The sequence below is a fragment of the Tyto alba genome, unplaced genomic scaffold (genome assembly GCF_018691265.1).
Source record: "Tyto alba isolate M040663 unplaced genomic scaffold, T.alba_DEE_v4.0 Super-Scaffold_7, whole genome shotgun sequence".
Taxonomy (NCBI): Eukaryota; Metazoa; Chordata; class Aves; order Strigiformes; family Tytonidae; genus Tyto; species Tyto alba.
In genome coordinates this window covers 20,857,551-20,871,476 of record NW_024881328.1, presented here as the reverse complement: position 1 = coordinate 20,871,476, position 13,926 = coordinate 20,857,551, and the positions used below count along the sequence as shown (strand labels likewise).

Here is a 13,926-nt window from a genome sequence, read left to right as displayed (position 1 = left end):
TTAATTTGATGGTTATGTATAAGAATTTTGTATTTTATCTTTTTTTTCTGTTATTTGGACAACTTAATAACAGTTTCCTGGCTTGTTTTGATATGAAAAGGGCTGGTTATAGTTAAAAATATAAGTAGAATTTATGATAAAGTAATGTCTTTATCGTCCAGTGTAGTAATGTCAAAAGATGATCTGTCTTGGCAGACTGTAAAATTGAGCTTTGAAGCAGCATGCTGGAATTACAGATGCTCCCCAGGGTAAAATGAGTTTGGCTCTAATGGGAAACACTGCAGATACTTGAAACACCACTTACAAAATATAATATTTTCTCAGAAGCTCACTTTTAAATGATGGATCTTTTAAAAAATGAACAAACTAAATTTATTTTTCTTTGTTGCAGAGAAGCATTTCAGAAAATTCTTTAGTAGCAATGGATTTCTCAGGACACAGAAGCAGAATTATAGAAAATCCAACAGAAGCCCTTTCAGTTGCAGTTGAAGAAGGATTAGCATGGCGGGTATAAACACCTTTGCTCTTTCTGAATAGTATTTTCTGATTTTTTTTTTTTTTTTTTACACAAAAAGAATTTGAAATCATGTTTTACTTCTCTCTCATACAGAGAAGAGGGTGTCTACGACTCAACTCACATGGTAGTCCTATTGCCATGTCTAGCATGGGTATGTGTGTGTTAATTCATTGCCAGAGAAATGCAATAACTAGTTCTTTCAATAAAGGCAAAATGTTTTTAAAAGATCTTTATTTCTACAGCTATACACAGATCTCAGTCATGGTTTCATCATAAAATCTCTAGAGAAGAGGCTCAGAGACTTATTTTGCAGCATGGACTTGTAGATGGGTAAGTTAATTCTTTACATAACTCTTCTGAGACACATTTCTAGTCAGCAACTGCTATTTTCATGTACTTCTTATTTGGAGGGAAATCGAGGAAGGAAGATTTTGCAGTTACCTAATAGAAAAAAAATTATTTTATATAGGGCTATCTGGGGATCAGTTAGTTTCCATTTTATATCTTTTGGAAGCAATAAAGTGGTGATCTAACACTTCGATTCTGTCACTGACAGATTACTTATGTCCGCTCAGAGCCAGCCACTCGAGCTCTATATTTGCACAATACTCTCTGGGAACTGTCAACTTTGGCACCAGTGTCTTTTGTATCTCTTATTAGTGATGAAAGAATGAAAGAAAGCCTGAAAACATTATTCTAAGATGAACTGTGCAGAGGCAGCCATTGAAAAAAATGTTTTTTTCAATGCTTTTCCTCATGACACGACTAAAAATGGTATTATCCCTTAAGGGTAAACATTGAACATTAGGATAAGACTTACTTTTCTCTGATTTAAATATTAATTAAGAAAAATAAATAAGAAAGTACATATTTTATGTTCAAATACTCCAGTTTTTCATTTCCATATTTTTATTCTTACTCATATATTAAATGTAAACTTGAGCCTCCTTCATTCAATGAGTAATTCCATAAAACTCAAAGTTTCTTGACTGTTTCCGGTTAGGTACCTGTTACATCAGATTGCTGGTTAGTTTCCTTCAGTTTTTGATTAAGTATGTTGTAATACTTTTGGTTTTGTTTTTGTTTTTCTTGGGTTTTGTTTGTTTGTTTGTTTGTTTTTAAATTTCAGGGGTCCGGTTTTTAGAGCTGGCTAATAATCAACCTGGAACTGCTTCTGTATTCTGCATTCATTTTTGCATTTGTTACATGAGAGGGATGGGACATGGGGGTGAATCCAACATGTATTTCTGAGCAGTGTGTCATTCTAGGGCTGATGAATCTTCCAGTGTATTTCAGTGGGTACACACACATACTGTTAAATGAAGCTCAGTAGATTTGGCAAATAAAGAACAATGGTGTTTGAGATGAGAAAGTCAATACCTTGCTAACATTAGTTTAGTACATTTTTGTTTATGTTATATTCTTGGATCTATTCACAGACATGCATTGTGATTTTGGTGAGGATGATACTCTTGCATGGACTGTCTAGAATTGATTAGAACATGGTAGTATGAGCTCTCATATTCAGGAGTTACAATGAAGTCATGAATACCTTATAGTATGTGACAAATGCTGTGTTTTTTGATGGGCTGAAAAAATACAGAAGTTTTTCATGAGAATAGGGAGATTCTATTTTCTGGGGCTGGGAGCAGAGAAAATAATCTCTGTTGAGCTTTTTAAGGTGATCCCATGCAGGGAGATCTGCTGCATCTGTGACAGAGGTCGTAGGACCTCTGTAACATCATATGTACCAACAAATACACTGTTCATCATGGCTTAAAGAAGATAAAGGGACTATTATATAAAGGATCTACAATAGTCTTAGTATTTGGATAACCCAATAACAGAATTAGGGACAGCAACAATCTTAAGGTGTGCTATGAAGGAATAAAGTTTTTGGATCTACTGTTCTGGTGTAAAACCAACTTTCTTAATGAAGTTTATGTATCAATATTGTTGATTTCATACATTACCCCCTAAAGGACATTTGAAGACTTTTCAGTAATAAATGGCTGACAGGATTGCAAACTGACTGGCATCTGATTGATGCATAACAGCATTACCAAAAAGCCCTTGACAAAATGCAAATGGTCATTCAGAGAATTACTTAAGTTTATGAAGGAGCAGTTGTTTGGAGCCATCCAGCATGTCTATAAAATTCCCTTCCAACCAACATTTCTAAGATTCTGTGAACTACAACCCTTTTGTCATAAAAACATTTTTAAAGGTTCTTTGACAAGCAAAGTGGGTCTGTTGTGATAAGGTTAGAAAAGAGTAAAGATTTTTTATGTGAAGGAGAAAAAGTGTTGCTTCTTTTTGCTGTTAAAACAAGGAAAAAAGTAAGAAAATGGACTTTAAAAGAACTGGTGAATGGGAACATAAATCCTATTTAGCCTGTATTTTGTTTCCTAACCAGTGTGATTACTTTGTGTATTGTTTAATGTGGATCCCAGTATTTGGGTGTAGAGAGCTCATTTTGGTTATCTGAAAAGTGACGCATTCTTAGTGTCATTTTTCTAAATAAAATAAAATGTGAGTCCTTAATGACAAACATATAAAAGATTTAAGTTTATGCAAAGGATCTATCGGTGCTATGAAAACTTTCATTCATGTCCTGGAGAGGGTGAAAGACCACTAGGTGGTGAGAGAGAGCTTGTTAGGAGAGCCTGGGTCTATTGAGAAGTCTTATTTGTCCTTATACTTGCTGTGTGCTCTTACAAGCCGTATGCTGAGTTGGCAATTATCCCTCTTTAATAACTGAATATCAGAGCTCTGAATTAGACTGCATGGGGATTTTGACAGACATGTTAATGGTTATGGACTCCAAATTTCTTAATTCCAGGTATTTTCTTACTTTGTAAAAATAAAAACTCTCAGGATGAAATTAGTAGTTTGGATCCATGCCGTTAATCAGTGAAAATCCACTGTAAGCCACTGTCTGGTTTCTTCTCCTGAAATGCTTTATTTTCATATAGTTGTGCTCTCATTCCTGCCATGTGGTTGGGCAAATGTAGGTGGCCACTAGTGCTCACTTGCTTGATACCTGCGAGTTCATCTTGCCCATTTCTTTTGTGTCCTGAAAGAGGAGCATGCTTGACAATGCCTGTCCTTCCATTTCCCTTCTTTGGTACATTGGTTAGCCATATCTGCTCCAGACCTGCACAGTGCAAACAGTTCAGACTCCCTTTACTATAAAGCTGTGAACCTGCACAGTTCAGACTCCCTTTACTATAAAGCTGTGAACCAGGTACTTCCCTCTATCCACCAAACTGTTCTCTAGCCTCAGTGATTCAACGAAAGATGTCTCTTATTGGTAATCATCCTTTGCCTGTACCAGATTATCCTACCAGGATTATGGCAAAATTATGCCTATCCATAACCTGGCTGGAATAAGTTATCAGTGAACTAGTGGCAATGGCAATGTGAGAGTGGCAGCCAGTGAGAGTGCTGTGATTTAAATAATGATGCCATAAAGTGAGCTCTGTCTCAGTGGGAATTTTGCCAATGTGCAGCAATGAGTGTGCATTTATGAATGCTGGCTAGGTGAGAAAATCATTCTGGTATGTTTTGCATTACCTTTTCTATAAACTTCCTGTTGAACTAACTTTTGAATTTTCCCTATAATGCTCGTGATATAGGTAACTCTCAAAGTCCGAAGAAAAATTTTGTTCAAAGCACAAACTTTGTGCATTTCTGTCTGGAGATGCATTGCAATTCTATGCAGTGTAAAAACTAATGCCTACAGTGTCATTCATTCTGAGAATGCATATTGTTCACATAATAGACAAGGTGAAGAAGAATTTAAGAAAAAGTATTTCCAGTGACACATTTGTAAAGAAATACTGATTAGAAGCATAGCTTACATATTATCAGTCTTTTTCACTAATACTTACTGTAGTGAATTAACAACGGTTTTAACTGGATGTTTACAAAAGGCTTTCCAGAGTGATCTTACTGTGACAATTTTCAATCTCTTTTAGGGTATTCCTGGTACGTGATAGCCAAAGTAACCCCAAAACATTTGTACTGTCATTGAGTCATGGATTAAAAATTAAGCATTTTCAAATTGTACCAGTAAGTAAATCTTTCAGTTTATATATACAGTTGTAAAACAGAACAACTGAGTAACTGTGATAGGATATCACTGGAATTTTTTTCTTTTCCTGTTATATGGAAGATGTAAACATGGTACCTGTAGCACTAAAAATAATTAGTATTCTAGAGTAGATTTGAACATTTTTGAGCTTTGCTGTTTGTTTTGTTATAAAGCTTGCCTAGTATTATGAAATCCTAAAGTGTCTTGAAGAAATAGACAGATCTATTTGAACTGGAATAGAAGCAACCCTGATGGCAAGAAAATAATGTATTAATAAAGGTCAAATTGCCTCTTCATTTTTCAACATGTGCACAATTTCTTTTTAGTCATCTGTTTAGGCAGACTGCTTACAATGTGTGTGTGTATATATCTCACTGACTCATCTGTTCGGTATAGTTTCTCTCAATATCTGGAGTCAAACACTTTTTGCTGACCACTCTTCTTGATTCATGTTATTGTGGTATATTCATGTCCAAGTCTTCTTCAGGGGGATGATTTTAGCAAAAAAAAAAAAATTATATGCTTATTTAGGCCAGCTACTTATAGGCAATCTGAAATTTCCTAAATTAAAATCATATTTCTGTCGGTTTTCATTGAAGATATCATACAGTTCTCCTGCCAGAATGGCCAGCTTTCCCCATTGCTTCCACTCTCTCCAGAGGTGGTTTATGCTGTTTTCTTTACAGGCTGCTTCTGTTGAGGTGAGAAACATTTTAGCATTGTGTGTTTTAGCCACAGATGCTTGACATAACTGAGCAGATCTATAGTTTTTTTCTTCTCTCTTCACAAGAACCTTTCTTCCAGACCACATAATTCTCTAGCCTCCATATTTCTTCCCACTGAAGTTTCTCGAAGATTCTGCTATTTCTCAGTAGAAATGAGTCTAGTGACAGTTTTTTATTGTTTCTCATCTGGTGATCCCCTATGATGAGTCACAAATTTCTGAATGACTTAGCTAGGGCTTGTAGTTGATATCTTCCCCTAAAAAAGTTCCTGTAGAATAAGATTGAAGCATTATTTGGGAGGAGGAAAGGAATGAATCAGGGTCAGTTAAAAGAATTGTCCAGTTTTGTTGGTTTTAGGTACAAACAAGGGAGGAGTTGTTCATCTAAAAGTGATAGCTATGTTCTGGATCCCATGTGAGAACCAGCATATGCTCTGTGATCAGAATCACAGGTGTAAGATCTCTGTGATTCTACTGACTATGGTTGTTTCTAATATTTACTTTGGGATAACTGTTGTATGGTTTAGAAAACATTCTGAATTCCAAATACTGTCCGATTCTACTTCATTGGGATGTCATTTAACTCTCAAATTAGAGACCACTTTTTCCCTGTCAGGGAACAGACCCTCTCTCCTCTAAGAGCAGATGTGGCAGGAAGCTGCAGTTATCTCCTGATTCCTCTGAGATGCACGTTTCTCCTCTTCAAAAAAATTATCCAGTCTGTTCTATTGTTCTGCAGATGTAAGCAGTGCATTTGAAGAATTAATCATATACACACATGCTAAACTCTTGCTCTCCTGGTGTAGGATCTTTGGAGAAACTAGGAATTCTTTGTTTTGACATAGATTGTTTACAGGCTTGGGTCAGTTTTTCAATGCTGATGGTATAGAATACTTGCACCACTTGAGTGCAAAACCTGTCTTACTTGAAGGAAATTTTTTAAATTGTCTTTAAAGTAAAGCAATTTGTCCTATGCTAGTTCCCAGGAAAAATAAATCTGTAATGAACACAACTTCACTCAGAGAGAGAATGTGAATATGGAAACTGTTAGTTCCCCAAACATATGCATATTTAAATTCTTTTGTGTCATTTAATTTCCAGTTGCATTCAGTACCCTCATACCATTCTCAGTACCCTGACTTACTGCATGCTCTGTTTTCACTAGAACGATACTTTTTAAGGAGTTCAGAAAAGTATTTTTTGAGGGGAGAAAGGTTTTGCTTCTAGTTGCTGATGATTATCTAAATGAAATTATAATTTTCTAAGAAACAAGGCATTTTGTGTTACTGCAATAAGTTGGTATCTTATCATTTGGAGATCGTGGTTACCTTTTTGAACTTCAAATCCTACTCTTCTTCCAAATTCTTGCCTTTTTCCCATCATTGGGAAGAGAAGATAAACTTCCCTACTAAATACAAATAAATAAATGGCATTAAGAAGGTATTTTTACAAGTTAAAAATCATTTGTTCTCTAAATGAATTATTTCTCTCTTTCAATTAAGATTGCTTCTGGTTATACTGTATTTAAAAACATCTTTCAGATAAGGCATGCAGCCTACCAATTCAAGTTTCCCCCACGTTAACAGATGCATCATGTCAATATTGGTAACATGTGCAACAGGTATTGCAGGGGGGTGGCAGGGAATTGATTGTAAACAGTTTAAAAGAAAACCTTTGGGATACAACTGAGATACCATACTGTGAAAATTTGAGAACCTGATAGCTTAAATGCATTTTTCAGCCTTATTACTCTGAGCTGATACAAGTTGTAGTCAGTGTAGTCTACCCTGAAATTAGCTGTTCTGTAGTCCCTGTAAAAGCATTGATATACATTTCCGGGACTATCTTTTTCCAAAACATTCTCTCATAACAGCCAATTTAGCTTGCAGAAGATGTTAGGTTCCTGGGAAACATAACTTTGATATGAGTTTTTACTTTGCAAAATATTGATTGCTTTAGAATTAGCAATCTGTCTGATATTAACTTCAAGGTTTGGGATTAATTTGGAGGGGGAAAAAGAAGCTAAAAATGAAATCCCAGTCAACATACATCTTAATTGTCAACTCTTCCTTGTCTTCAGTGTGTTGGCAGGAAAATTGCATGCATAAGGAAAGTCCGATGGATGATAATCCATTTTCAGGTTCTTGGCTGGAGCACAGGAATTTACACATGCACACATTGGTAATTCCTTAACTAGCAGTGTTTGACCTGGATTGACCAAAGTCTGAGAATAAAGAAATTACAGACTACTTCCAGACACGATAGGAAGGGGTAGAATAACCAGGAGTCATAAGCAGTTCAACAGCTGCTTCAGATGAGAAATCTTAATTGCAGGTAAGAGAGCTAATTATATCTTCTCTCTTCCTCCGTACTCAAGATAGTCGCATCTTTCCCTAGCACATCATCTGCTACTCCATGCTAGCCCTACTTCAGGATCTTCTGTTCAGTACTCTCTCAATCTTGTAAAGTATCTATTTTCTATCTATTTTCCTTTTCTTTTTAAAAATAGTTTAAGAAGGGTTTTTTCCCTCTCTATTTACATTAATACTAGTTAGTCACTCTTGCATTGAAACTTCTTGATATTAGACATACCAACAGTAGAGGAAAAAAATCAAGAAAGTTTATAGTCTGCAGCACAATACAAATTGGACAAGAGTTAGTGTTCAGCAACCTAGAATAGGAAAATACTGACTGTGAATTTTTAAGCATTTAAAAGACAAAAGTTATCTTTCAAGGTATGCTTTGCAGTTTTTTCCTACAACAAAGAACATATTACTACATCAAGCATGTTACTTTTGTGATGGGAAGTTTCTTGTGTAGCAAATATCATCCAGTACACCAATGCACTAACGTGTAACCTCAGTGCACCTTACAAAATAACTGATAAAAAATGTAGCAGTTACACAGAATATGAATGCAGCAAAGGTTGAAATCTGAGTAAATTTAAACTTGGTTGTTTCTAGACACTCCAAAGACTCAGTGCTCATACTAACTCCAGCTATCATTCCAAAGCAAAGGCATAAAGTAGCATTGCTAGTGCAGAAAGACTATTCCTATACTTATTTAACTGTTTTTTTTCCTTTTAGGCATGCACCTAACTTAAAGGTGAAGTTAAAGAATGCATTATTTTTATGTTATTTTTGATCTTGCTATGAATGTTGACTGTATTTTTCATTCTCTCAGTAGTCATATGACTATGAATAACTTGGTCTACAAGACTTCTCAAACAAGTATTTCAATTAGGAAGAAATACCATAGGAAAAGAGGATTTTATTCTATCTTGTTTTTCCATTTTTACAGTTGGAAGATGATGGGAAGCTATTCTATACCCTTGATGATGGTCATACCAGATTTACTGATCTCATCCAGCTAGTGGAATTCTATCAACTCAATAAAGGAGTACTGCCTTGCAAGTTAAAACACTATTGTGCACGAATTGCTCTTTAACCAAAGCATCTGTTGTTTCATCAGAGTGAAGGAAAATACTAGAATACTTCTTCCCCTAAAGGGAATTTGTATAGTAAGAAGGGGAAAAAGTATTACATTGTAAAGAGTCTATGTTTAAGCTGCAAAAAAAATTTATATTCTGTAACAATAAGAACTTTGCTTTGTGTTTGTCACAGCAAAATTAACTTTATGGATTTTAAAAACCTATTCTTTCCTATGTAATCCTTTAGCATTGTCTTGGACTTTTTTTTTTTGTTTTGTTAGTGTTTTTTATTTTTTTTTATTTTGTTGTTTTTTTTTTCAACTGAAAACAATTTAAAAAAAATAATTGTGTAACTTCTGCAAAAATATAACTGAAGGGGAGATCTTTGTTCTTAGGTTTAAAATTAACTTTTTGTTTCTTCAAATGTTTCTCAACTTTTATTCATCACATAGAAAGATAACATTTAGTGTGGTGAGGAAATGAAGTTGAGCTGCACATTTTATTTATAAATAAAATGAATAAATATTTTGCACTATATTTTTGAATGCTACTTTGAGGATTATCATATACAAAAAGTGAAAAATCATTAAAACTACTTATAACTGATCAGTTGTATTGAGTTGTGCTATTACTGTTGTAATATTTTAAAGGATTTTTTTTTTGCTCCAATGCCTAAGTCTACATCTTTGGCTGTGATATTTATAAACGTGCATAAAGTATCATGTGTATCAATTGGTTTAGTGTTTACCTACAGTCTCTAACACGGAGAGAGGGAGAGAGACCTGTTAAGTACTGTGGATTGTTGCAGAGTTGGGGAGGGAATCAACTTCAGTTGCTCTTAGAAAATAGAGGTAGTGTTATAATATTTACAAATTTACAATGCTGACAAATAAACATAAATCCAGTGAACTTTACTCTTTGCTGAAAACCTGGTGAGAATGTATTTGCAGTCCATTCTTAGCTTATTTTATTATTCATCACAGAATGAAAATTTAAATGCAGCTACTAGTCAACTAGTCTTTAGAGATTACCAAACATCTAATATTCCAGCTAAAAAGAACTGTTATGGTAGACTGAGTCAAATTTTGGACATAGCATTAGAAGTAGCTTCAGTATCTGTGCTTTAAAAGAGAGATGATACTGCTGCATTCTTGATCAGACTCAAGTGGAATAGGGCTTGGGTTGAAAAAGGCATCCCTGTCCTCATGCTTTGCTGTCCCATAGGTTTGATCTTGTTACGAGGGTTCAGGACCTGGCCCGGGGCATCTTTACTTGGGGTGAAGGCTGGAGTGCAAAGTAGTGCTTGGAGATGGGCCACCACACTGAATACGGCCCCTCCTTCCTGTGCTTGATTCTCTGACTTCCAGACATACCAGCTCTTCTGCTGTAGGAGTTGGTGGGGAAGGAAGGTGAAGAAGGCTTGAGCAAGGGATGGAGTAAGATGGAACTGAGGCACAGCAGCGTCAGTGTGCGTAAGCCAACAAGGTCATGTAGATGGAAGCGTTGAAATAGTATCGTAATGGCCTATGGTTTTGTTATTGTGTATCTGTGGAAGGCAATAATGATAACATAATACTGTGATACTTAATTTACGGACTTGATCCACACATCACTGACCTTTTATTCTGGTATGCAAATACAGTTTTTAAAGCTCATTAAAACAGCAACTCTTCATAACATGTACCAAAGATGCAACATATGTGGTGCCTAAGCTCATTACATCAGGAATGCCTTGTAAAACTCTTCACAATCTAATAAATTTAACTCTTAAACCTCAAATATAATTTAAAATTGTAATTACAAAAATATAGTTTTAATTAAAACCTCTTCAGATTTAGTTTATTAATGTAATTACTTCTCAGGCCTAGTATTATTTCAGAGTTTCGTATAGAATAAGGAGAAACATTCTCCTCTGTACCCCTGTTTATCTGATCATCTTCTGACAAATGAAATGAATTATCTACTGTAGTCTGTTTCTACTTGGGCATGTGAAAGCTTTGGCATAATTTTTCTTTGTGTGTATGTATTTGCCAGCATGCTTGGTAGAGAAGCTAACTGCTTGCTAAGTGAGTACCTGTCACCTTTGGTCCTATCAGAAAAGAAAAATGAAAGTGGGGATTGTGTCATGTGTTAGAGAGACATACCATCACGAATCTTTCCCTGATTTTTCAGTTTGTTTCTTTTTCTTTTCCCACAAGTGAAATTGAAAATAAAATTAAAAAACAAAACAAAACATCAGAAAACCCCAAGTAAAATGAAGTATTGCTTAATGAGCATGGTTTTGGACATCTGAAAGTTTTTAACTGGTAAGTATTCAAAGCATTCTTAGTCTGTAAAGTGTTGCCTTCTGCATTTTGACAGCTCTCTTAAATGAAAATCTAAACTGAAATGTTGCAGAGAATACAAAATATTTAACAAATGAGCATACCTTTCCTGAACTGTATGGTTTTTCCTGAACTGTATGGGGTTTTTTTGGCATAAAAACCAAACCAGTAAAACTAATAAAATCTAGTTTGGTATTTAAATGACTTAACAGGCTGCTTCCTTGTTTAAATATTACTGAAGGAAGAAGCATAAAGAAGGTAGTCTTAATGTGTAAAAACAACAACAAAAAACCCCACAAACCTAAAAAAGTTCAGATTATTTTAAAACACGATAAATGGTACATTTGGTTGATATATGATTTGCAAGATCCTTGGTAGCAACCAATATTTTCTTATCAGAAAAATGGAAAGGTTTTTTTATGATATTGCCCAGGATATATCTGACCATAAAGTTCTTTGAGGGTGTAGGCAATGCTGTTTAAACAGAATTTCAGTCTGTTAACGGTGGCTTCTAATTAGGAATACGGCACTTTAGTTCCCACCTTCACAAAGAAAATTGGCTAATCAGGAGTTGTTAACAACTCAGAGAGAAATCTGTACTATTTTGGGCAAGCTAGTCTATCTGCCTCCAATGGTTTGCTTCTCTACAAAACTTGGACGATTTTATATCTACCTAATAGAGCATTTAAGGACCGATTTTTATTTATCTTTTTTTTTAAATTACAATTGAAATTGGTATTGTGTGCAGAGGGATTTTTTTAATACGAGTGGTACGTTTTTACCTTTACTTTGGGAAGGTAAGAATCTACAGTCTTAAACTTCTTGATGGAAAATCAGTGTCAAAGCACCCATGTTCGAAGCATATGTAAAAAACACTTCATACTTTCTTCAGTTTTAAAATTTTATACTTCTGTGAGCGTATGTGTAGTGCAGTGCAGTTCCAGGAAGAGAGTACTAAACTTGCCATGCAGAGGTACCAGAAGCAGTACAACTCTACAAGCCCAGCTTTCTATCTGGGGTAATTAGCCCTGCAGGGGTATGCTCTGCAAGATGTGAGCTAGTTCAGAGATTGCTCTAAAGCTCAGCATTGTATTTGTTGGCATGCCCTTTGTGCCTTAGTTTCCAATCTTAAAATCTTCTTAGCTCAAAGGAGATTAAAAGTTAATTCACTGGTGTTTCATAATGCATATACATACACGGCCAGAATTAAGGTTGCATGGGCAGCATTAAATGACATTTTTAAACTTTGAGTGTTTTTACTTAACAATCTTATTAAGTCACTTAATGAATTTTTTGAAATGTAGCGAGTCTTCAGTTCATCAAACTAAATGTTTTGAAAGAGAGCTTTAACCCATTAAATAAGAGGATTATGTACGTAACTAACTACAAGTGGGATCTTTCAAGGATAATTGAATTTCTGTCAAATGTTGTCTGTTACATCCTGGTTTAAGAATTGTAGCATTTTGTTCTTCCCTGGGGGTAGAATAATTCTGTAGTGTGAGTTCAAGGTGTCTCATTTTAAGACAGGTATCAGCTTATTTCAAGAGAACAGCTTTTTATTTTGTTGTTGTTATGTTGTTTAAAAGCTACTCATCTTCATCTAAATAGAAGCCACCAGTTAGTTTTAAATGTATAAACATATTTAATATATGTAGCTTGTAAATCAGTCTAGCATTTGTCAGTAAGAAATCTTATACATAATTTTGGTTACATTTATTAATTTGGATAAATACAAAGCAATTTACAGCTTATGTCAGAATTTCTGTTTTGTTAGTAAAATAATTGTTTTTATTACTGTTCTGATATTTCAAACTACTATTCATTAGCACTGTAATGCAATCCATTTCTAATTTCAACTTGGTAGCTGAAGCTTTCGCTGAAATCATCGAAGATGGGACATACCCCATTACTTGAATATACTTGCAAGCTTTCAGAGGTTAAACACTTATGGTCTATGCATAATCAATGTGTATGGTAGTGCAATTAATGTTAACTTTAATGAAATGCATGAATATTTAAAACTAATGAATCTGGCTTTACAGCACGCTTTACAGCCTTGCTCACATATGTGAACAGTATTGACTGTTGGCCTCTGGATGTCAGCAGTGTATCACGAAATTCCTGTAATCAGCCAATGTTTTCCTGCTTCCTCACAGAAATATCTGTGACTTGTGGTCTCTGCACACCTCCAGAACACCCAGTGCTTTTTCCTCTTATAAATTATTCACTTACTCTGTACCAATTAGTTCTACCAGTTGCTAGGTTTGTTATCAAGTTAAGCTTCAAGACAAGAACCTGAACTCAATGAGTGATTAAAAATTTATTAGCACAGATGATTAAATATGCAGATAGTCTGTGAAGCTTGTTCTTGAAACCATTATATTACCTTTTTAATACTAATGATTTGTATAATTAATTTTAAAAAAGCCTGAAAGTCTTTTAAAAAAAAATCAGAGTAGGACATAAAAGGGAAGAGATTAAATGCAGAGGAGGCAGTGAACCTGAGTATTAAACCAGCTCATTCACATGTATAGGCAATAAAGTGATTTCCTTACAGGAATAGTTTGTGTTTTTTTTTTTTTTTCCCCTCTGCTAAGTTGATTATTTTATTAATCTTTTAAGCAATTTGGGAAAACTCTATCCACTAGTGAGTCATATTTTCAAAACAGAACTTTATGTGATTAACGCTGATAATACAGACGATTCCCTTAAACTTTACAGTTAAGAACTAAACCACATCAAGTTGTGGTTTCAACAACATTTAAGCATATGCTGGATTTTAGTTGTGTGAGTAACCCCAGGGTTTCCATGGGAGCCGCTCAGTTACATTAATTC

At 34.8% G+C, this 13,926-nt stretch overlaps 1 protein-coding gene across 1 annotated transcript in view; it reads left to right on the top strand.

Moving 5' to 3' along the window:
- GRB14 (growth factor receptor bound protein 14) overlaps window positions 1–9,099 on the top strand; it is a 65,382-nt gene extending 56,283 nt beyond the window's left edge. Inside the window, exons 10-14 of the mRNA XM_042784414.1 lie at window positions 392–508; window positions 611–668; window positions 760–847; window positions 4,498–4,591; window positions 8,638–9,099. Of these exons, the coding sequence (XP_042640348.1) occupies window positions 392–508; window positions 611–668; window positions 760–847; window positions 4,498–4,591; window positions 8,638–8,784 (504 nt within the window). The 3' untranslated portion in view covers window positions 8,785–9,099. The remainder of the gene's footprint in view (window positions 1–391; window positions 509–610; window positions 669–759; window positions 848–4,497; window positions 4,592–8,637) is intronic.
- The last annotated feature ends 4,827 nt before the right edge of the window (window positions 9,100–13,926 follow it).